The 23,745-nt window shown below is 43.4% G+C and overlaps 1 protein-coding gene across 3 annotated transcripts in view; it reads left to right on the top strand.

The window, feature by feature from the left end:
* Nucleotides 1-5,984: 5,984 nt before the first annotated feature.
* Nucleotides 5,985-23,745, top strand: part of cab39l (calcium binding protein 39-like) — a 29,960-nt gene continuing 12,199 nt past the window's right edge. Inside the window, exons 1-5 of one of the 3 annotated variants that reach the window (XM_042334246.1) lie at nucleotides 6,137-6,250; nucleotides 7,249-7,321; nucleotides 9,616-9,738; nucleotides 14,345-14,476; nucleotides 17,510-17,657. In XM_042334246.1, the coding sequence (XP_042190180.1) occupies nucleotides 17,547-17,657 (111 nt within the window). In that variant the 5' untranslated portion in view covers nucleotides 6,137-6,250; nucleotides 7,249-7,321; nucleotides 9,616-9,738; nucleotides 14,345-14,476; nucleotides 17,510-17,546. Of the gene's footprint in view, nucleotides 6,029-6,136; nucleotides 6,251-7,248; nucleotides 7,322-9,615; nucleotides 9,739-14,344; nucleotides 14,477-17,509; nucleotides 17,658-23,745 lie in introns of those variants that run through there. The other 2 variants (XM_007891552.2, XM_042334245.1) reach the window with 2 other exon arrangements.

Here is a 23,745-nt window from a genome sequence, read left to right as displayed (position 1 = left end):
TTTAAAAAAGATGAACATAGCAAATCAACGAAGAAATGCATGTGCACTATGCTTTAGTGATAAGAAACTCAATCATCACCAACGAACGGGTCTCCCCACCCCCCGCGCCCCCGAGTCTGGGTAGTGACACATATTACCGATCGATTACGAAATGATGAGCGCGTTCGCACGATAGACAATATCTCAATTTCTTTCCTATCCATTTTTTTTTTGGGGGGGGGGGAACCGAAATGAAAAAAAACGCACCCAACCTCTCCGTTTGAAGGTGGAGGAACACTGGATATATATATATATATATATATATGATGGGACACCAACACAGGAAGTACCATTTTTCTTTCGATGAAAATGAGGAGACAGGAATTTGATGCAAAGGCAATTCCGCCCTCGCACCGACCTATCGACCTATCCCTCCTATACTCGCAGTGCTATTTGCAAACAACTGTGAAGCAAACCAAAACGAAGCGGGGGCTTCGCTACCGACCGCACCCGCAACCGCCATCCCGGAGTCTCTCACCTTCTTGTACTTGGTCTGGAAGTGCTTCCACCGGTCCGTCTGCGCCGCCTTCATCCCCGTCGCCACCCTCCGCTGAAGGACCTTCCTCAGGTACAGGAGCTTGAGCGCCACGACCAACGTGACGAAGGTGGCGATGGCGATGGCCGCGAACGCCTTGCTGGACAGCAGGAAGGCCGCGAGCTCGTACAAGTACTCGCCGGCCACCTGGAAGCGCGACTTGGGCGCGGCTTTCCCGACCCACCATTTTCCGAGGTAACTGCCGGTGGAAAAATCCAGGCCCAGCGCCTGCAGCAGCCCCGCGAGCATGGCGGCGGCTCCGGGCCGGGGCGAGGCCGAGGGCCGAGGGCCCGGCGGCGGGTCGACCGCACTTCGCGCACGACGGCCGCCGAGAGTTAACGCGGCCGCGGACGACGACGACGACGACAACTCCTCCTCCTCCTCCCCGCCCGCACGGAGGGCGACGCTCGATCGCAGTGGGGGGGGGGGGGGGGGGGGAGTTCGCTCGGTTTTCTTTATATAGAGAGAGAGACAGAGAGAGATATGTACGAAAAAAAAGCTATTAGGAATTTGCCGAAAAAAACACGCGATAGTAATAAAACGGCACCTGCACCGCGCGAGGCCAATGCAAAGTGAGCGCCAGCGGCTCGCACGCGCACCCACGTGCCGCCGCCGCCGCCGCCGCGTCACACTGGCTCGCGTCACAGCCGCTTCGTGACCCGGCTCCCGGCGTGTACCATCGCACCTACGGGGAGGGGGGGGAGAGGGGGGGGGGGGAGAACCGAAGCGCCGCGGCCTTACTCTGGTCACGCGAAGACGGGGGTTAATAATCATCAGCTGTAAAAAGCTTTGAAAACGATTCGCATTCATTCAACTCGATCTTTGCCGAGATTTTCGGGAGGGAGGGCACTCGGGTGGACCCCCTTTGCTTTGTGCCGGAGCTGGTAATGGACCGCCCCAATTGTGCGACGCTTGGCGACGTCATGCAACGAGCACGTGCTGGGGGCGGGGCCCTGTGCGCCCCGCCCCCCCAGGAGCTGCTGTGGTGCAGCTGCTGTGCAGCAGCTCTATTGTACGCTATGTCAGAGCTCTGACCCACACGTGCAGATCCATTTCGAGATCCTCTTGCATTTCAATGCCCTCCCCCGCCCCCTGGCACCCTGTACCTCCGCAACCTGCTCTGCCCCCTTCACCNCCCCCCACTGCCTCCGCCCGCCTGGCTCCGGCCTCCTCCCCGTCCCCCGCGCCCTCCGTCACACCCATCGGTGGCCGCGCCTTCAGTCATTGCGCCCCAAACTCTTCTGTAATCCCTTTGCTTTTGACCCCTCCCCATTTCCGGCTCGCTCGGAATACGTTCCTCCTCGACAGTGCCTACGGTCAGCTTCCCCCTCTTCCTGGCTCGGCGTCAGGCTCCGCCACTTAAGCGCTCCGAGACGCCATTCAGGGTGAAGGGTGCTGTTATAAATTCAACCTTGCCTGCGGTGACCCACCCCGATATTCAGTGCACCTCGTCAAGCCACGTCACTGTTAAGCAATCCCAAGATGCTGTTGTAATTACTGTGTATAATCGACCACTGCAATTGATCTGGGGGTGGGAGAAAAATTACAGTCAAGCGTTCAGCACCCTGACCTTCGTACACCTTCCAGTAGGGGATTCTTGAGAGCAGTCTGAAACTGGAACCCAACTGATTTTGTACTCCAAAGGACCAAGAAGTTTGGCACTGAATTTCAAACTGCCTCAAGCTTTTACTAACAACTTTATTTTTATAGCATCTTTCATGTTGAACAGGTCGCAGAGAGAGTACTTAATTTGTAATTTTGCCAAACGCTGTCTCAGTGCTGTGCACAGGATGGAAATAAACTGGAGGGTCTCGAAGAGTAGAGAGAGTGGAGGGAAATGTATGAGTGAATTTGGGGAACAATAATATATTCCAATTGTTTGGATAGGAATGGTAGGTTAGAAATGGGCCAGTATACACACATAGATATGCTATAAATATTCAACATACATAGGGACTTGTTTGACCCTCAACTGTCCTTTCTCTCCTACAACCGTGCCATGACCCACTCTCTTCCACCACCTCCGCAACATCGGCCGTCTCCACCACTGCCTCACTCTTCAGGGTGCAAAAACCCTCATTCATGCATTCATCGCATCTAGGCTCGACTACGCCAACTCCTTGCTTGTCGGCCTTCCCAACACTTCCCTCCACAAGCTGTAGATCATCCAGAACTCTACAGCTCATGTCCACTCCTGCACCAGGCTCGTTGACCCCATCACCTCCACTCTCATCCAGCTCCACTGGCACCCACATCCCTCAGAGGATAGAGTTCAAAATCCTCGTCATCACCTTGAAGGCCCTCCATGGCATTGCCCCTTCCAACCTTTGTGACGTGCTAACCCCTTATCAATTGTCTGCTCCCTCCGCTCATCAGGTTCCAGCCTGCTCCACGTCCCCGGCCCGCCCCACCATCAGCGGTTGGGCCTTCAGCCTCTACCATCCCCACCCTTTGCAACTCCATCCAACATTCCTTTCACTAAAACGCAAAATACTCCAGTTGCTGGAAATCTGAAACAAAAACAGAAATCGCTGGGAACACTCAGCAGGTCAGGCAGCATTTATGGAGAAAGGAATGTGAGTCAACTTTTTGGGTCCATGACCATTCTTCTGACGAAGGGTCGTGGACCCTAAATGTTGACTCACTTTCATTTCTTTCACTTAACTATGGCAAGCTATGTGGCTTTAGCTGCAGCAGTACCCCAACACACCCTCTGAGGTCCCAAAGCCTTGGTTTTTGCCAACCTGCACCTCATACTGAATTAGATAAGCAAGATGCGTCCCTCCAGGGAGAGAGTGTGCATTCCATTCCAAAAGATATCGCTGGAATTTCCATGTTTAGGTGGGATGCATGGAACTCTCAGTTAAGACCATAAGACGTAGGAGTAGGCCATTCGGCCCCTCGAGCCTGCCCTGCTATTTAATAGGATCATGGCTGATCCTCTAACCTAATTCCATTTACCCACCCTATCCCCATATCCCTTAATCCCTCTATCCTTTAGAAAATCCCTCTATCCTTTAGAAGGTTAGGTTTGGATAATCTTAAGCATGGTGATGGGTTTCAGCATGTGTCAGAAACTCGGCTGACCAAAAGAAAGGTTTTGGCTGCTATTCCTCTTTGCTACCAGCAGATAGCACCATAGCACTGTCATTTTGGAGCAGTTTACACAAGATTCTTCTCCTGTTACACTGCCAGCGGGTGAAAGAGAGTGAAGNTTTTTTTAATAGGGAGGTTAGCTTCAATGCAACTGGAGGTGGCATGTTTCAACACAAATTAATCTATAAAACACAGAAATGTAGACATTTATTTGGACATCACCTTTCCACTTTCGGTAAATATTTACTTGCATTTTTGAGGTTGTGATATTTCTTCAAGTACATCCTATAGCTGGCATTCGTTGTCAGCCTTCGGGCCACCTTTTTTGATTAGCCCCTAGAACATGCCAGCACAACCAGATGCTCTTTGGTTCAGTGACATCTTCTGCCAGCCAAATCTAGGAAGCCTGAACCCTGCTATAAGAGCTAACTTTCTTCAGTTGAATGTCAACAAGACCGAGGCCCTCCTGATTGGCTCCCGTTGGCACCTCCAGACCTCAGGTGCTGACAGCATCACTATCCAAGGATACACATTCCACCTTACTAAGCCAGTCCAGAACCTTGGACTGGAATCTTGTTTGGCCCTCAACTATCCTTTCTACCCCGCATCCATGCCATGACCCGCTCTGCCTTCCTCCACCTCCGCAACATTGCCCGGCTCCGCCACTGTATTACACCGCAGGCCACCAAAGCCATCATGCCTTCATAACATCCAGGCTTGACTGTGCAAACTCCTGCTTCTCAGGCATCCCCCCAAACTCCTCCCACCATAGGCTGTAGATCATCTCGAACTCTGCAGCCCATGTCCTCTCCCGCACCAGGCTGCGTGACCCTATCACTTCCATCCTCACCCGATTCCATTGGCTTCCAATCGCACAGAGGATACAATTCAAAATCCTGGTCCTCACCTTCAAAGCCTTCAATAGGCTTGCTCCCCCCTACCTCTGCGACCTCCTAACCCCCTACCAACCTGCCCGCTCCCTCCGCTCAGCGGGCTCCGGCCTGCTTCACGTTTCCCACCTTGCCCGCCCCACCATTGGCAGGTGAGCCTTTAGCCACTCTGTCCCCACCCTCTGGAACTCCATCCCGCAGTCCCTCCACCTTGCCTTCTCTCTTGCCTCCCTCAAGACCCATCTCAAGAACCCCCTTTTTGACCGTGCCTTTGATTTCCCTCCTTCCCCACCTGCCCTCCCCGATCCCAACCACCAATTTGGGTCCGAAACACTGACTGGTCAGTACCTTGGGAAATCCTCCGGACATGTATATGTAAACATATACAAATGTAATTTTGTTGTTGTTTTTCACTTGCTGCCTTGAGCCTCTCTTCCAGCCATACCCACAATATCAATTTCCATCTAACAGTTCAGATATACTTGAGATATTGCAAGGACCCAATAGCCACCTTGTTGTACTTGACGCTCTAACACTCTGGGCCACAGAACTCTGTGCAGAATAGTGATAGAAACATAGCTCTAAGGAAACTCTAAAATTAAACTTCAGATCACAGAAGTTTGGCTGAAGGTCAATCAGATAAGTTGATCTTGTTCTTCTAACAACCCTACCCTCTCATTACATCTTAAAGCTGAATCTTGCTTGAATGAATCATCAAGGCCTTTACCACCCCCATTCCAGTTGCTCAATATACTTCCTGGTGAGTGTCCTAACTTGACTCTTTGCAACCCTATAAGTAACTATACCCTATTGTCTTTCTTCCATAGCAAATCTTAAAAGTTTTTTTCCTCGGTAAACCTTGACTTTCCCACTGAACATATTACGTCCTTCAACACAATCCTCTGAGACGTCTCTTCGTGGCTGAAGGCCCACATCTGATCCGGTCACACGCCATCGTCATCTTCTTGGAAACTACGTTGGCCTTTTTGAACATCTCGAACTGTTTAAATTCTGAGTCTCCATCCACTCTTGGAAGTGTACGGTGTGGGGGGTGGGGGGGGGGGCAATCCAGAAACAGACCGTAGTGGGGTAACTGTCCAATTGTGGCTCTTGAGATTTGTCACTGAATCTCAGCCCTTGTGTTCCTAACTCCCGGGGGCGGGGACGTAAGCGAGGGCTCCCCGGAGTGAACTGACTTCAGTTCAACACGACATGTTTGGCAACAGAATATCAGAGACAATCCTCTGTGGCTGGTCCTGGTCATCCATCCAACCAACCATCCATCCACCCACCCACCCAGCCATCCGGACGCACGCACGCACGCTGAACGCACGCACGCACGCACGCGCGATGATGTCACAGGGTGCGCAGGAAGCGGTGACGTACTGCCCAGCTTTCAGCGTGCGCGGAGGGGGCGTTGCTTTTGCGCACACACACACACACAGGAAATGAGGGAGCGCGCGGCTCGGTGAGAGGAGCGGCTGACACAGGCGCGTTTACGGGTCGCCGAGGACGGAGCAGTTATTCTGCCTCTGCTCTTGGGGGGGGGGGGGGAGGCGGTGTAGTGGCGGGCGGGGAGGGAGGGAGGGGCGGGGAGGGGGAAGTTTTGTATATGGGGTGAATCGTAGCCGCCGAGTGAAGGTTGTCTCGAGTCGCGGCGCCGCTTCCCTCGCATCTCAAGCCGGGCTCGGTAAGCTTTACTGCGCATGCTCCGCCCTCCCCCTCCCCCCCCGCCCGTCAATCAATGGGCAGAGCCCCGGGTCTGTGCAGCGCCGCTCGCCATCTCCCTCTCTCTCTCTCTCTCTCTCTCACACACACACACTGTACAGCTGTATACTCCCGTGCAATTTGTAAAGAGCAATGTGTCGCGATCCACCGACCCCTACTCTTCTCTCGCAGGTTTTTTTTTTCCTGTTGCTCTCTCCCTCCCTCCCTCCCTCCCTCGCTGGCCTGTGTATCTGTGCAGTGCTGGGGCTGTGCAGTGCTGGGGCTGTGCTTGTGCAGTGCTGGGACTGTGCAGTGCTGGGGCTGTGCTTGTGCAGTGCTGGGGCTGTGCGGTGCTTGTGCAGTGCTGGGGCCGTGCAGTGCTGGGGCTGTGCAGTGCTTGTGCAGTGCTGGGGCTGTGCAGTGCTGGGGCTGTGCGGTGCTGGGGCTGTGCTGTTGTGCTGGTGCTGTGCTGGGGCTGTACAGTGCTGGGGCTGTACAGTGCTGGGGCTGTGCTGTGCTGGGGCTGTGCGGTGCTGTGCTGGGGCAGTGCTTGTGCTGTGCTGGGGCTGTGCGGTGCTGTGCTGGGGCTGTGCGGTGCTGGGGCTGTGCTTGTGCTGTGCTGGGGCTGTGCGGTGCTGTGCTTGTGCAGTGCTGGAGCTGTGCAGTGCTGGAGCTGTGCGGTGCTGGAGCTGTGCGGTGCTGGGGCTGTGCAGTGCTGGAGCTGTGCGGTGCTTGTGCGGTGCTGTGCAGTGCGGTGCTGGGGCTGTGCTGTGCAGTGCTGGGGCTGTGCGGTGCTGCGACTGTACAGTGCTGGGGCTGTGCGGTGCTGGGTGGGGGGGGGGGGGAGAGAGTGGGGGGGGGGAGAGAGTGGGGGGGGGAGAGAGTTGGGGGGGGAGAAGTGGGGGGGGGAAATGACTCCGGATAGGATCGCATTTCTGATGAGATCAACTTTTTTTTTCTCTCCTCTCTCTCTCGGCTCAGATATCACGGGTTACGAGCGAGTGCCCGACTTCAATCTGTAGCACTTGAATTCCGGCATTGCCTCGAGAATTGGGTGAGTTGCGAACAACGTGCGCACAGGGCGGCGAAGGCTGGGGAGGAGCTCTTTGTGCCCCGATGGGGGGGGGAGTACGTTACGTTTATGTTCTGTTATTTTATTTTATTTTATTTACGCTACGTCGAAAGTGTTTAACGTGGCCACCGAGCAGTTAAGTCACCTCACCTCTTTTTTTTGTTGTTGTTGTTGTTGTTGTTGTTGTTGCTGCTGCTGCAAATGGCTCCAATCCTTCCCCCACAGGAATAGATTGTCAAATGTGTCCACAATCCAGTCTCGCACCACCCACACAAAAAAAAAGTATGCAAATATTTATTTCTCTGGAAAGTGAAACAGAATTGAATTGCACTCGACTGGCTTCCTCCCTCCTTCCCTCCCTCCCTCCTTCCCTCCCCTTGAGGACATCCGATTGCGGATCACCATCAGGGGGTTGGTGTCTGGACCCTCCCGTTCCCGTAGGCCGGATCAACCTTTTCGGGTTTTGCCCCGAAAGCGCCGCCGAATGAAGCCAATGGGGCGATAAAGCGGCTCAAACCCCGGGGACGTCTGTGGTGCCAACACATCAATCAATCCCCGCCTGGATTTTCAAATCAATTTTTTTTATATAAAAAGAGGATATTGTACTCCTGCACTTTCCCTGTCGCTGCTTTCTCCTCTCTTCATGGTGTTCTATTGTGTTAACCCACTTCTACCTTTTTTTTTTTGCATTCTGAGCTCTGTTTTTTTTTCCTACTTATTGGTCCCTGTTCAATGCTTCCACTTGAAATTCCAATTATCTGCCCGTTTTGGAAAATGGGTGTAACTTTTTTTTTAAAAAAACTATCATTGGTTCAAAAGTGGCCGAACCTGATATTCAATGTCAAGTCAGGCGGGGCAGCCACAAACGTGACTGAACATAACTACTCCTTAAGAAATTACATCCTGACTTGAATAGGTACAGACAACACTCGAAATATTTTGGGTTAGTTTAACGCAAGCACCAAAAGAGTGCATTCTAGATTATAGAAGATAATGGGTTGATTGAACTGAATTATAAAGCAGTATTCTATTGAAGAGATTCAGATGAATCAGCAGAGTTTTTATTGTACATTTTATGAAGACTGGAAGTCAGCATCTTAAATCCACTTATCAATTATAGCATGTTGTTTCAACAACAACAAATTGCATTTATATAGTACCATTCATGTCAGGAGGACATCCCAAGATGTTGATTTCACTAGCTTTTACTTGCCAATGGTGAACCCACAACTAATATTTGACGCATCAGCTAAAGGTGTATTGTAATTTGTTCGCCCACAAATATACAGTCAATTCACTTTACAATGTGTTCTGTGAAGCGCTTTGGGACGTCCTCCTGACGTGAAAAGCGCTATATCAAATGCAAGGATTATTATTATTATTATTATTTACCATCTCATTTAAAACTAAATTGCAGAATATTTAATCACAACCCATATTTGCTTCCTATGGAAGAATGTAGAGTAGCAGTGAGTACTGTCACTTTTGGTGGACCCACTATTTTGACATAAATAGCAATAAAAGCTTTACTTTGCAATAAACACTTGTGAAAATTAATGATTAAAAACTTTTATTTGAGCTAATGACCATATTCCATAAACTAAGCTTGAATTTAATTTACAGAAATTTGTGCAAAATTACAGTACATATTAAGTTAGTATCATTTTTGTGTTAGTTGATTGGGCTAAATATATATTGTATTTGGGTGGAACTGATTGGAATCAAAGATCCTTAATCGAACAGAATATGAACACATCAAATAATTTCTTAAGTTTTGCTATTTTTTTCAAAAAAGTTACACATGTTCCTGAATTAAGTTTTAGCACAACAAATTGCCAGTTATCTGACCTAATTGGGACCGGCCCCATTGTGGTGTGCAGATATGGTTATGAAAAATACAAATTGGCAATAATACAAACCCTCAAAATTCTGAGTTACAGTCCTGTTATAATGCACTTCACTACAATGTGAATTTGCTTACAACTTGCTTCTTACTTGCCAGTTGCTTTTTGTGCAATGATAACCAACATTCGAGTCATTAAGTTAACTCAGTGGCATCAATGATCTGGAAGTTGGTTTATATTTTTCTTTTAACGCAGGAAACAGCCAGCGTACTCCCATTGCATGCATGTGGAGTCACATTGTGCCGAGCTATAATGTGGATTGGGATTTATAATGAGGTTCTACTATATACTTTCAGCATAATGCTACATAATACTCCATCTCTCTGCCTTTCTCTCACTCTTATTTCTCTCGTTTATTCTTTTCTCTTTCAGTCCCTCCTTCGCTCTATACTGCCAGTTCACAGTTGCACTGTGATGGTAAACTACATTCCTTTTGCCGCTATCGTAGTCCTGCGTTCACTTCCACATTGGAGCTAAATGTGAATACGTGCACACGTGGGTAGTTGGCATGCTAATAATATGTTGTTCTGCTGTCATTTTGGGAAAGTAGATAATGTTGCAATATATTTGGTAAATGCTATTGAAATATCAATTGCTAAGCTATGCATTTTGTGCTGCATAGTAAAGGACAGTTTATACAAAAATAGCCAACAATTAATCCCCTTTTATGCTAATGCTGGACTTACACAGCCTGTAGTTAAGAGAATAGTGACATCTCTTCTCCCTGCTCCACCCTCCTGGCTCTGTGCTTTCTGGTTCCATTTACCTATCCCAGTAGCTCTACATGGACATATCTCCAATCGCTTCTCCCGTACTTGCACAGTCACATAGGGCATTCCGCAGGGCTGTATTCTCAATCCTGTCTTCACTGTCTGTTTCCCCTTGGTTTATCCATATGTATGTGGATAACATCAACTCGATCTCTCTTCCTCTACCCTCAATGCCAGGATCACTGTTGTTCTAACTGATTGGTTGTCAGACATCCAGTTTTAGAGGTTGTAACATCCATGTTTCTATACCTTGCTGACCGCAAAATTGAAGCTCTCCCACTTGACTTCCGTCAGCGCATTCTCATCTCAGGCACTGACCAATGTTCTGGATGGGTGCTCACTCCACCTTATGGTGTGAAATCTTGGTGTCTTGTTTGACCATTATCAACTATCCTTCAAACTTTATGTCTAGGCTCTCACTAGCTCTGCTTTCTCTCAACTCTGTAATATCACTCATCTTCTCCCTCCTTCTCCCTCCTCCCCCCCACCCTCAGACAGCTGAGCACTTGTCCACACCTTAATAAAATCTAAGCTGGAGTCATACAGCCTGCTTACCAGAGTCCTCAGCTCTTCACTGCATAAGCTTCAGACCATCTGGAACTCATGAGGCTTCGTAAACCCATCCTTGCTCAACTCCATTCCCAAGTGATCAAATTCAAGATTCTCAGCTTTTCTTTCAAATACCACCATGGCCTGGACTCTCACTGTCCTTGCAAACTCTTGACCCTGCTGCCCTGGACTTGCCCTCTCAGCAAATGCTTCTCATTCATGTCCCTGACCAATCTGCCCCACTACCAGTGGGAAAGCCCAAGGTTCTCTGGAATTCTATCCCAGAGTCCGCCTTGCCCCCTCTCTCCTCCCTTTCAAAATCCGCTTGAGCCCAATTCTTTGATTGGGCGTTCGGCTACCTTTACCCTTCTCAGCTTTCTTCCCCTTTCTCCCCCCCCACCACCCCCAAGTTTGGGCTCTTAATTTAAATATGTGAAGTGCTTTCGGTTTCCTTCCAACAAACTTCCTCCCATCATACCAGTCCTTGCCAGGCTCCGTTGGCTCCCAATTACCGAACCGATCAATTTCAAGATCGTCGGACTTGTTTTCAAATCCCTTCATGCCCTTGCACCCCCCACTCCAGCACTCACTGTCTCCGTTCAGCCTGCTCCGGCCTCCTGTTTGTCCCTCATCCCCTCCTCTCCACCATCGGCAGCTGTGTCTTCAGCCACTACGCTGTGAAACTCTGGAACTTTGTCCCTCAATCCCTCCGCCTTGCCCCCTCCTACCCCACCTTGAAATTCCACCTAAAGACCGTCCTTTTTGATCGTGCTTCCGACCCCCGCCACCTCCCTCTCCCCCTGGCTTGTTGCCAAACTTTCCCACTGTCAAGCGCTCTGGGATGCTACCCTGCCTAAAGGGTGCTAAATAAATGCATGTTGTTTGTTGTTGAAAGACTTATATAAATGGAAATTGTTGTGGCGGTGTCTCTGATGTCCAATGGTGTTGAAATGAATGTAGCTGAAATATATTTTAAAAATAGATGTGGATGTTTACTTCCTCTCTGGCTCTTTCTATTCCATATACTCATTTGGAAAGGATGGAAGATAATTTGGCCCCAAATCATTTGGTGATGTAAGTGGTGAACCATTAGCTTAAAGACATACAAGGATGGTCCAGGTGTCTGTACTACACTACTTATTTTCTTTGTGCAGTACCTTTTTTTTGTGTAAGATTACCGTCACTCCTAAATTGTGCCACTTCAGATATAATCCCATTAAGAACACTTTAATGACCAGAAGTTAGAGCATATGAGTTTTTTTGACCGATAGGGTACATGCACAGAAACCATCACCATGCTTAAAAGTTTCCCAAACCAAGCTCTGCAGAGCTCCAAATACAGAAGAAACATATCACAATGCAGTTTTAAATCCAGAAACCTGAACATTGTGTTAATGGGGCACAAAGTCAAAATGGCCATGGCAATGTCATTTCTTGCAAACTGGCTTCCTGCTCTGAAAAATGACTGACTCCCGGATTGTCAAGTTAACACAGTCTTTGTGCTCGTTGAATATATTCTTCATGTAATGCGCAGTGCACATCAATGATGTTGTGGGTGACTTCAACTCTGCCCATTTTTTATTTTATTGGAACTGAGCGGTCTGCTTGTCAAAACCAACCATGTTGGTTGCTGAACTCACTTTTTAAAGGATACCTTATGACAGGGTTCTATGGTTTCCTATTGTTTGGTGCAAAATGCTTCCTCAGAAGAAAGCATCTTACCGACTTAATCCTGGAGAATTGAAGTATAGGTCTTCAAGAGCTATGGTTTGGGAACTCTGGTGTATTAGATAATTTATGGCCAATAACTACAATTACAAAATGTGATCAGATCAAACTATTTGTAATTCATATTTGTTATGAAACTTTTTTTCAAAACGTTTATGATTTGATCTTAATAACCAAAGTTAGTTCTATGGGAATAAATAGGTAAGGAGGAAGCTTGAGGGGGACCTAGTTTGAGAACAATCTGCTCTTGTCAAACCTGAGAAAAATTCTGCCTGCGGTATTTTTGTTCTGTTTGGAATGAATGTACACAACAGCAATATTTTTGTTTTATCAGAAATGATCTAGGGCTAAACTGCAGAAGAAAAATAAACAGGCTTTTTTAACATTGTTACTTTAAATGGACTGCGTGGGAAGTAACTGTCCTAATTCAAGGCAAAAGCAATCCTTCTGACTAGGTTATTTTTGTTGCTAACTAGTGTTACTGGTGTCTTTTGTATCTTGTGTAACTTGGGAGCAAAGGAGATTTAATCAGTTCAATTTATATTAATTCTGTGAACATTTTAGCTTTGTTTTTTTATTGGGAACAACAGAGATTCAACAACACAGTAGGCCATTTTGCTCTCCAATGAAACTATTCTAGTTCTACTCTGTTCTTTCTCTGTATGCTCTAATATTGTTCCTCCACATGTGCTTATCTACTTTCCTTTCAAATGCCTAATTGACTTTTCTAAAACAGATAACTGTAGCATATCATTTAATATTCTGATTGCCTTTGGGAGATAAAAATCTTCCTAACTTTCCCATTCCCACTCGTGGTTTTAATTGGAAAATTATGTCATCTTGTCCTTCATCTACCAGTAGAAGTAATTTCTCATGTTTTATTCTCTCATCCTTTCACGATCTCACAATACCCGTCATTTTGCACCTCAACCTTCATTGCTTCAACAGAGAATCATAACCACTTTAGCTTCTCGTTATAGCAATTCTCTCGTCTTCAGAATCATTCTTGACAATCTAAGCTGTAACTTGTCCTTTAATCAGGATCATATAGGATGAAGATCCCAGTGTTTTATAATGTTTATATCCACATGGGCACTACCAAAATGGGGAGTTCTAGAGTATCCAAGAGCAAGCCACAACTGTTTTTCCCCTCTTAATCCTGAGAAAGGCCGACCAGTTTAGGCTCCCTATTGAGCCCTGGCTGGGACTAGCAAACTCAACACAGACTAAAATTTCAACTCGCGACCTTGAGGTCTGTAAACGGCAGCTCTATTTACTACACCATGATGCCTTCCCCAATCTCAAGAGGTCTTGAGAGGAAAGTGTCAAGAAATTATAATTTCTTCATTAAAATACTGTAAGAGCAAAAAGGTGAGTTAAGAGAAACAAAAGCTCTCTCACTCAATCACAGGTGACGTTATTTTCGAATATATATGGCATGGAATTGTAGTTGCTGTATGCAGTGACAACAGAAGATCAAACTCCAAATAAGGACTTCCAAAAATTTGATGCCAGATCTTGGCACCATATTCTGAGTTGCCTTCAGGGACTGCTTGCCTCAGGAGGCAGACTTGTAATAATAGGGGTCATCAAAGGTCTGAGATGGTAGCAGTTGGTTAAACAAATTGAAAGAAACAAGATTTTTGCCTCAAATAAGGTTTAGTGATTCGGCCATTATACTGTGAGAAGAGTGAATGTTGTAATTGCTGAGGCCCTGTGATTTGAAAGCCATTGATGAATAATGGAAGATCGTAGCAGAGTGCTGTATATGGTTCGCTTATTTATAGCCCTTACTTAATTTCCTGTGCATGACGGGGTGTAATCAGAAATTCCATTAAATTGGACATTTAATTAACACCAGTCAAGCTAAATATTTGCAGAGTGACCTACTGGGATATAGAGTACATTTATTGAAATGTATGTGAGTACATTTATTGAAATGTATGTTTGCATAGAAATGTGATAAAATGCATATGAAGTTTGAACTTTGATGGAGAAAAATGTGCGTTTGCTCAAATAAATACATTTTTAGTTTGACTATTTGTTTCTTTTAGGCAAAGTACAGAAGCCTAGGAGGATTGCTGTTAAACTACAAGATTGCCTTGACTGATTTTGTTTGCCCAAACCTTTGGCCTGAAAGGATCGTTCTGTTTCTTTGTTTGCCTTCCCCATTGTTTATCAAACAGGTAAGCGATGTAGATTTTCCATGTCCAATGAAATATGTCAAATTACAATAGTTTTTAGGTGGAGCTGCAAAGGCAGTTTTTCAAACAACAAAAAACTCTTCTAAATATCGGAACAGATACTGTGAAGTCGTAAAACTGTTTATGTCACACAGAAAGGGCTAATCTATCGTCTTGTCATTAAATTGGTGCCATTTGAGGAGCTGTTTTAGAATAGTTCAGGACGTTCTGTTGACTCGAGCCCTTTATGCTTCTAATACCTCTCATCCCCATATGCACAGAAAGATTTCTCTTGGGTACACACCCTAAACACTATTATGAGAGGGTGTATTTGTGCTAATTAGAAATCTGTGTGTTCATGTGACTGTCGCTTCCAGGTGATGTTTGACATCAGAGTAGTACATGGCACACCATTTTAGACTTTATTAATACTGTGTATGTCATGTAATAGCTCTCACAATAGTTCTATTGGCTGATTTTTCCCTTGTGCTGATTTCAAACATTTTAGTTTAAGTTTTTGGAGGTTCAAGGGAGTTTTTTTTCCCTTGCATTTTCAGAACATATATTTATCTTTTTCTTGCTTGACTTTCCCCTCTACTCCCAATTCCTGTATGTGGGAATGAACATACAACATACATGAAAGCAATAAACCATGGAGAGGAGCACAGAAGTACAAAATAGTTGATGTGTGTTAGTGTTTCCTTTGTTGGGAAGTACCTTTTTTCATCTATGTAAATATGTCACGGGTGCAAATCCACATCCTGCCATTCAGTGGATGAGTGTGCTATTTTGTTGCACCACAGAGATAGTCTAACCCAACATTTTTTTTAAAAAGCTTTGCTTCTCAGATTCTAAAATAATAGATTGCTTTTGTATGCAGTGCAGTGGCACGTCTGAGATTAACTCTTGCCGGGATCTTTACTTCTGTGATGCTTCAATAATTAATCTGGAAGTAATAATAGTCTAATGGTTTCAAAGAGGGGCAGATGAAACGGTAGCAATTAGAGATATAAATTTGCAATTTGTTGTGTAGCAACTACATTTAGCAGAGATAATGGGATAACCCAATCAATTTGCACCAACCGTTTTTGTTTGCAACATTAGTGAAAGGAGGTAGCAAAATCCAACTTATCCCGGAAAAGAGAAGATTGAGAGATGACATGATTGCTCTCTTTAAGATCCTAAAGTTTTCTTTCAGGAAATAACATTATGGGATATAGTACATATCGGTAGTTTGGGACTTAGGTGCATGCGACCACCAGGAAGGTGGAAGGCGAACTAGGTGGATCTTGGACTTTTTTGTCTGGTATTTCTTATGTTCTTATTAATTCACTTTACAGTATATCTGTGAAGCGCTTTGAGACGTCTCGAAGACTTGCTAAGGTGCTGTATCAAATGCAAGGATTACTATATATAGATCACAATTGTTGATCCTGGTCAGGCTATTGAATATCCTCTTTTGGGATGGCTTTGAAATGCTTTGAGGCTTGGAAGCATGGCACTGATGGGCTGCTGTGTTGGTTGGGACAGAAGACCACTGCACTTGAGGCCTTAGCTTTGTGATCCCATAGCCCAATTGAAAAAGTGAAGTGTGTTTCTCTCTGTGCCTTGGCTAAATACTCCAGATGAATTGGACATTTACCTCATGGCTGTCTGTGGAACAATGTTGTGCGAAATGGCTACGTTGCTCACAAAACCATCACTACATATGCCAATAATTACTGTAAAGCACTTGGAAACATTTTGACGAACGGCACTAAAAAATATATAGTTCTTGCCTTCATTCTCAGCCAGCCAAACAAGATTATGGTGACTATTTTATTAGACTATTGTTAAAATGGGACCTTGTGAAGATTTAGCAAAGCTGAAAATATGTAGAAATTGATTGGCTCTGAAGGATAGAACACCTAATGTTTGGAACAACTTTGAAGAATGCTGCTGGTAATTTCATCTGTGTTTAGTGGGCTTTCAAAATGTTGTCTAACTCTAAACACCATTTGTCATCATTATTATAGGGCAAAATTTATTCTATTTGTGGACAAATGGTAACTTTTTTGACTATAGGAACTTGAATTTTGAGATTATTATAATAACAAAAATATAATATTCAAACGTATGAGGCAATGGTGGGGAACTGGGATTGGTATCACAGAATCAAGGGCCTGAATAATTTCCTCCCATCTTTAAATGACAGTGAAATGTCAAAAATCCACACCTTCAAGAAAGAGATTGACAGATTTTTGGTAGGTCAGGGGTATTAAGGGAGACGGGGAGAAAGTGGGAAATTGGATTTGAAATTCTAGTAAAGATATAGATCAGCCATGATCTAATTAAATGGCGGAACAGGCTCAACGGGCTGAATGGCCTACTCCTGTTCCTATGAAATCTCCCAAAACACTTCGCAGTAATTGCTGTTTATAGTAATATTATTATTATATAGTGTTTCATACTCATTAAAACCTGAATAGCTTGTAAATTGAGTTGTTTTAAAATTGTCTTAATTGTTGTTCAAAATTTTAATTAGATTAACTAGTAGGTGATTTAAATGTACTGTTTTAACAGTAGAGCCTCTTGATGTTTTGGTTGAATGCAAAGAAGTTTGCCTAGCACAAAGCTTTGCCACCACCTCACCTTAAAGAATGAACTTGCATTTTATAGCATCTTATGCCAAATTGTATCATAGAAATTTATAGTAATTATAGTGTTAACGATTGTGATTATTTATTGAAGGTAAATGTTGAAGCCCTTTTATGCAGTGCAAGATCCTACAAACAGTCATGACAAATCTAGATTGAGCTCAATCCCCAACATGGAGCAAGAATGCTTCCTACAAGCCAAATTGACATTCACTGAATAAAGCCTTGTTGCCTGCAGAAGAAGAAATTGATAATAATCCTTGCTTTTGATTGATAGATGGATCTTATTTCTATCCACTTATTTCTACTTTTGTCTTAGTATGTAGTAAAATGTTTGTAACTTAAATGCAGATGATTTAAATTTTTTTAATAAAATCTAATTCTTGTCTCTATTTTCCAGTTTTAGGTAAATAAGTGGAAATAATTCCAGAACAATCATGCCATTGTTCGGCAAATCGCACAAAGGTCCAGCTGACATTGTCAAAAACCTAAAAGAGAGCATGGCCATGCTGGAAAAGCAAGATATTTCAGACAAAAAGGCTGAAAAGGTATTTTGTTGAATATAAGAAAGAAAAAGTTCAGTTTAATATGAAGCTGTAATTGTGCTTCCCATTAAGATGAAGAAAGAAAGCTTGCATCACCTCTGATGCTTTTCAATAATTTTGTGACTATTCTAAAAATAAATAACTACTTTTCTTAATTTTCTATATTTTAAAATTATTGCATTTCCTATCATGCCTGTAGCAACAACTTGCATTTATCCAGCAACCCTCATGTAGGATAGTATCTCAGAGGAACAAAAAGAATGTACATATTCTACAAGAATATATCTGACTGTAATTTGCAGTATTTACAAAAAGAATTATCAAAAGAAGAAATGGTATTCAGGATTTTTGTTTAGGATGTATAGTTATCCCTGCAGTTAGTCAGATGTTAAATTAGCTGAGTAATATAGAGATGCTTCACCAGAGAGCAGAGGACATATCAGCACAAAATAACCTATGTAGCTGGTCCTAACGAGTTTGGATCAGGTAAGAAATTAGGAATATACAAGAATGGGAAACCTGTCTATTCAGCTGATTCCAAAATAAAAATCCACTGCTCTGTGCAAAGTGACTGCTTATAAATATATGAACAGTACAGGACAGCGATTGCCTTTGCAACATTTTGAGATATTTCAACATTATAGGCGCCATATATTGTGGAGTTCTGTGGTTCAGTGGTTAGAGCACTCGCCTTGCAAGCAAGAGACCTGGGTTCGATTTCTGGGCAGGGAGAAATGTTGGGCAAGTTTCCTTATTCCATGCCTCTGTTTACCTAGCCGTAAGTAGGAACCCTCTCAATTGGTGGATCGCTTTTCTGGGGGTAATAATTCCTTTTTTTAAAAAAAAAACTGGTCTCTCAATCCACAACTGCTGGTGGGACACTGCTCTGTGCAAATTGGCTGCCTCGTTTCACCCACAAAATATACAATCAATTCACTGTACAGTATATTCTATGAAGCGTTTTGAGACGTCTCGAAGACGTGATAAGGTGCTATATCAAATGCAGAGATATTTTATTTATCAAATGTAAGGATGATTATATTAGGAAATACCCTTTGCGGTCTGTAGTGCACAGTAGTGCACATAATAAGGTGATTTTTTTCCCCTGTTTTTTCCACAAGAGAGATTAATTGGATTGAGTTCTAACAGGTTTGGAATTTGATCTTGATAAAGTTATAATCATATTTCTTAATAACTTGAAGCATTAATCCAGTTAAAGAGTTTTGTATTTTATTATAAAGTGGTGAGTAACACTTCAAGTTTTTGAGAAGATATGGTGTCCTGATTTTGATGTCCATTTTAAGTTTATTGAATGCTTCTAGTGGCACCTTCTCTCTTTAAGTAGACTGCCACCTCCACCCAAAAATGGCTTCTCAGTTTATTTATCATGCATTGACTTCTCACATGTAGAATGGAAATCTGAAACCCTGCATCAGATATTAGAAAACGAGGATAAGCACTTCATAGAATTATACAGCACAGACGAAGGCCATTCGGCCCATGGTGTCTGTGCCATCTCTTTTAAAAGAGCTGTCTAAATCAGTGCCATTCCCTTGCTCTCTCCGCATAGCCCTGCAAAGTTGTCCTCCCCAAATAATTATCTACTTCTCTCTTAAAAGTTATTATCGAATCGGCTTCCATCACCCTTTCAGGCAATGCATCCAGATCCGAACAACTCGCTGTGTGAAAACATTTGTCCTCACCTCCCCTCTGTTTCTTTTAACAACTATTTTAAATTGAAGTTACCTACCCACCCAACAGTGGAAATAGTTTCTCCTTGTTCACCCTATTGAATTCCCTCGAAATTTTGAAAGCTTGATTAAGTCTCCTCTTAACCTTCTCTGCTCCAAAAAGTATAATCCTAGCTTCTCTAGCCTCTCCTCATAACTGAAGTCCCTCATTCCTGGTACCATCCTGGTAAATCTCCTTTGCACCCTCTCCAATGCCTTGACATCCTTCCTAAAGTGTTCCCAGAACTGTACACATTACTCTAGCTGAGGCCTAACCAGTATTTTATAAAGGTTCATCATAACTTCCTAACTTTTGTATTCTATGCCCCCATTTATAAAGCCTAGTATTACATATGTTTTTTTTAACAGTTTTAGCTACCTGGAGTACAATTTGCAGCATATCAAAACTATCCAACCCTTTCCGTTCCAGCATTGTTGAATTCATTTTGAATCAAGATGCATATTGTACATTGTAGACCATTAGCAATCACATCAATTAGGAACACTCATTATAGTGCTTTTTCCTCCTTTTAAGCCATCTATCATAATTCAAGTTTCCTGTTCTTGCTATGAATCATCTAATACCCTTTCTCTGCATAGTCGTATCTAGTTCCCTTTTAAATGCTTCATTTGATCATATTTCATCAGCCACCCTTGGCAATTCATTCAGTATTCAGATAACCGTCTTGGAGGGACAACAGCCTTCATAACTTTATTTTTTATGCTTCTAACTTTCCCTTTTATGCTGCTAGTTGTAATCTTAGCGATAAATTAATACTCTCTTGCCCACTAATCACCTACGAGTGGAAACAGTTCCTCATCATCTATGCTTTCAACCTCTTTCATTATTTAAACATCTCTATCAAATCACCCTTCACCTTGTCTGTTCTAATGAAAAGAGTTCTAACTCCAGCTTTCCTTCTTAGCTATATTCAGTATCAACATCTTTAAACATCTTCCAATGCTCCTTTTCTATGTCCTTTCTGTAGCTCAGTACCCCAAACTGCACACAACTTTCTAGCCGTAACCTAACTAATGTCTTATAAAGATTCATCATCACTTCCTTTTATATTCAATGGTCCTGTATATAAAATGCAAAAACCCGTTTTCACTTTTAACAGCCTTCTCTTCATGCAGTTTTAGCTGATTAAACTCCACACACTGGGGTCCCCAAGCCTTGGCTCTTGCTAACCTATGCCTAATACTTTCTGGAATTGGGTGCATCTCTCAAGGGAGAGAGTGTGTGTATTCTATTCCCAACATGGCAGTTTTGTGTGTTGGTGACAAGCATGGAACTCAGTCTTGTTTATTATCTATTAAGTATGGTGATGGGTTTCTGCATTTGTCAGATACCCGTCTGACCCCAAAAAAAACCCTGCCTCCTTCTCTGAAGCCATTGCTGTATTCATTCTTCTTTTCCACCAATCCCATTCACCTTAATTTTTGTCGCATCTTCTACTGCAAACAATAGCAACTTGCATTTATATAGCACCCCTCACGCAGGGTAGCGTCTAGAAGCACTTAACAGTGGCAGAGATTGATGCTGAGCCTTGGAGAGGGGGGAAGTGACTATAGGCAAGATCAAAGGTCTTCATGTGTGATTTGAAGGTGGTTAAGAAAGAGCAAGGTGGAGGGATTGAGGCAGAGAGCACAACAGTTTGGGGGAGTAATGGCTGAAAATCACAAAAGCTTTTCTGAAGCCCAAATGTTTAACATCTATTGGGTTCTCCTCTATGTTCTTAGATTACTTCAAATAATTTAAGTCAAGTTACAGGGCAACCAGATTATAAGACCCCTTGTTTGAGCAAAGGCTGCTTATACAGACTACAATGTCTGTAGTCCATGTTACTGAAGTGCAGTACATTCGGAACAAACTGTCTGGCTTCGTGCTGGAAGTGATATCAAGGGACACCTGACTGCCTGGAAGCAGAACCAACAGCCATATGTTCTGCAACAGTTATAACACAGTGTCTGATTTTGTTAACTGCAAACATTGTGTTGTATGATGGATCTCCTGAGAAGGAGCAACTGTCATATTCTCCCCAGACATACGTTAACTTGTTAACATCAAGCAGGCTAGGCCTGAAGTCTGAAGCCTGATAAATTTTGACCTGTTTCCGATAGTTGGTAGATCAGCCATAGAAATAAATATTAAACTTACAAAAAAAAATTGAAAGTGCTTTAAGGCTTGCAATTTGCAGTACTTTCATAATAAATTCAAACAAGGCAGATACAGGAGCTGAAAACAGACAAACAAGCCAGTTATTAGGAAGTTGGTGCTACTACTAGTCAATGTTAATTTATTTCTGACGATAGTTTTGAAACACAGCAAACTTCACCCCAGTAATTGCTACAACATGTTTTATAGTAATAGTCACATACGTTTTTCAGTTTATAATGAAGTGAAAATAGTTGATAAAGTGCCAGAACACCGGTCTAAAAAAATCAGCTGAGGCTCTTTTAGTCTTGGTCAGGTTAGTCTACAGTTTAACTCTGCTGTGTTTTATAATAATATAGTTGTGCATTAAAATGAACAGTTTTCTTTCAAAGTACATTTGCGGATTATACTCCTAGCCTAAAGAAGCATGTACTGTATATAGATTCAGTTTTTTTGTTCAGATAGGTTTCCTTCAAGTGCCACAGCAATTGAAGCAGGAAATTGGTGTGAATGCAGCACCTACTGAGGGAACGTTTGGTTAATTTTTAAGAAAGGAAATCAAATTTTGCAATCTCTAGCTGAAGTGTTTAAGGAGGTTTTTTTGAGGCTTTGGAGACATTAGAGGGAAGTTCCTGGGTATTGCAGTAGTTCCATTCACTCAATTGATTTGATTATCTGGAATGACTTTTACTATGGTGGATTGATTAATTTGCAAGCAAAAATAGGTCTGATGTAGCTGTCTGAATAATGTACCAACTGCCCTTCCCTGTAAGTAAGGAAAACAGCAAATGCTGGAAATATGCAGCAGGTGGTATTTGAAAGAGAAAAATAGGTTAACGTTAATCTAATTTTATTCCCTTCCAGTTGACCTCCTGTACATTTCTAGCATTTCAGTTTTCTTGGAGGCATACGCTTACAACGAATCTGTCTATCCTTTGGAAAGGAGAGAAAATTAGGATTCCTTTCCATACCATTTAAAAATACTATTCTGGATGGTTACCTAGAGTTGTATGACAGCATCCATTATATATTTTTTAAATTCAGCCATTTTTCTACTCCCCCCCCCCCCCCCCAAAAAAAAAGCTGATTGATATCAGAGGTTTCGTAGATAAATGGTCTGTACCCATTTATGTTGCTTTCCTCTTACAATGCTACAACTGTAAATATGGCAGTCCGCTGTTTTCAGTGGCATAGTGGTTCACTCCATGCCTCCAGACACAGAAAGGTAAAGCATATCTTGCAAAATGTTTTGCATTGTAGGTAGGCTGAGGATTCTGACTGCCTGTACAGACAGACCACCAATGTGCTTTTCAGTACAGCCTCTGGTCGTACTCCATTTCTATGAAACAAAGTCATGATTCATGACTTTGAAACAACTGTTCATTTACAAACTCGTGCTTGCGTAGTTGTTTACCACAAGTTTAGTGAAATTATTTTTGTGGTGTAAATGAGACGAATTGCATAAAAGCAGCTATTGCAGTGCTATTAGAGTACTCAATGAACTCTTGAATTTTACTGAGAAAACCTATAGAATACATTTATTTCATGTTTTTTTAAAAGAAAACTTATTTGAATGATCAAATGGCACAATACCAAATTTGCATGTCAGTGAGAGGAGATGGGGAAAATGGGAAAGGAGAGTACACAAAGTGCACTTCACATTAGGGTAACTTCTTCAAGTCCTGTACAAAGACTGGGAGATGCCAAACAAGTGGCCATAGGCGTGTTTGAAGTGGTAAGTTTTAAGGTGGTATTTAAGAAGGATAGGAAGGGGGGTTTGGAGGTTAGGGATGTTGAATCTGAAGGCTCAGCCACCGCTGGTGGCACAGAGGGGTCAGTCAGCAAACCGAGCTGAACAACAAAGGGCGAGCAGAGGAATGGGATAGGAGAACATTAGAGAGATAAAACTAGGGCTTGAAAGGATTTATAAGTGAACTATTTGTGGGGCCTTGAAATGCAGCAAACTGGCTGCATTACCCATGAATACCATTACTATACTTGATTGCAATTACTGGTAAAGGTCTTTCATTGCTTATGAAAATGTACTGCTCTCATTGCACCTTCTTAGCCATCAGCCTGTGATAATTTTTCATATTCATATTTCCCCAAATAAAAGTTAAGGATTTCAGTTGTTGTAGATACATATCTTAGTTAACCGTATGTCTTCATCCCACAAACAAACTCATTGTAAATACTCTATACT

The sequence above is a fragment of the Callorhinchus milii genome, unplaced genomic scaffold, assembly GCF_018977255.1.
Source record: "Callorhinchus milii isolate IMCB2004 unplaced genomic scaffold, IMCB_Cmil_1.0 Scaffold4, whole genome shotgun sequence".
NCBI classification, from domain to species: domain Eukaryota; kingdom Metazoa; phylum Chordata; class Chondrichthyes; order Chimaeriformes; family Callorhinchidae; genus Callorhinchus; species Callorhinchus milii.
The sequence above is the reverse complement of the archived record's forward strand: the minus strand, read 5'-3'. Positions and strand labels throughout refer to the sequence as shown.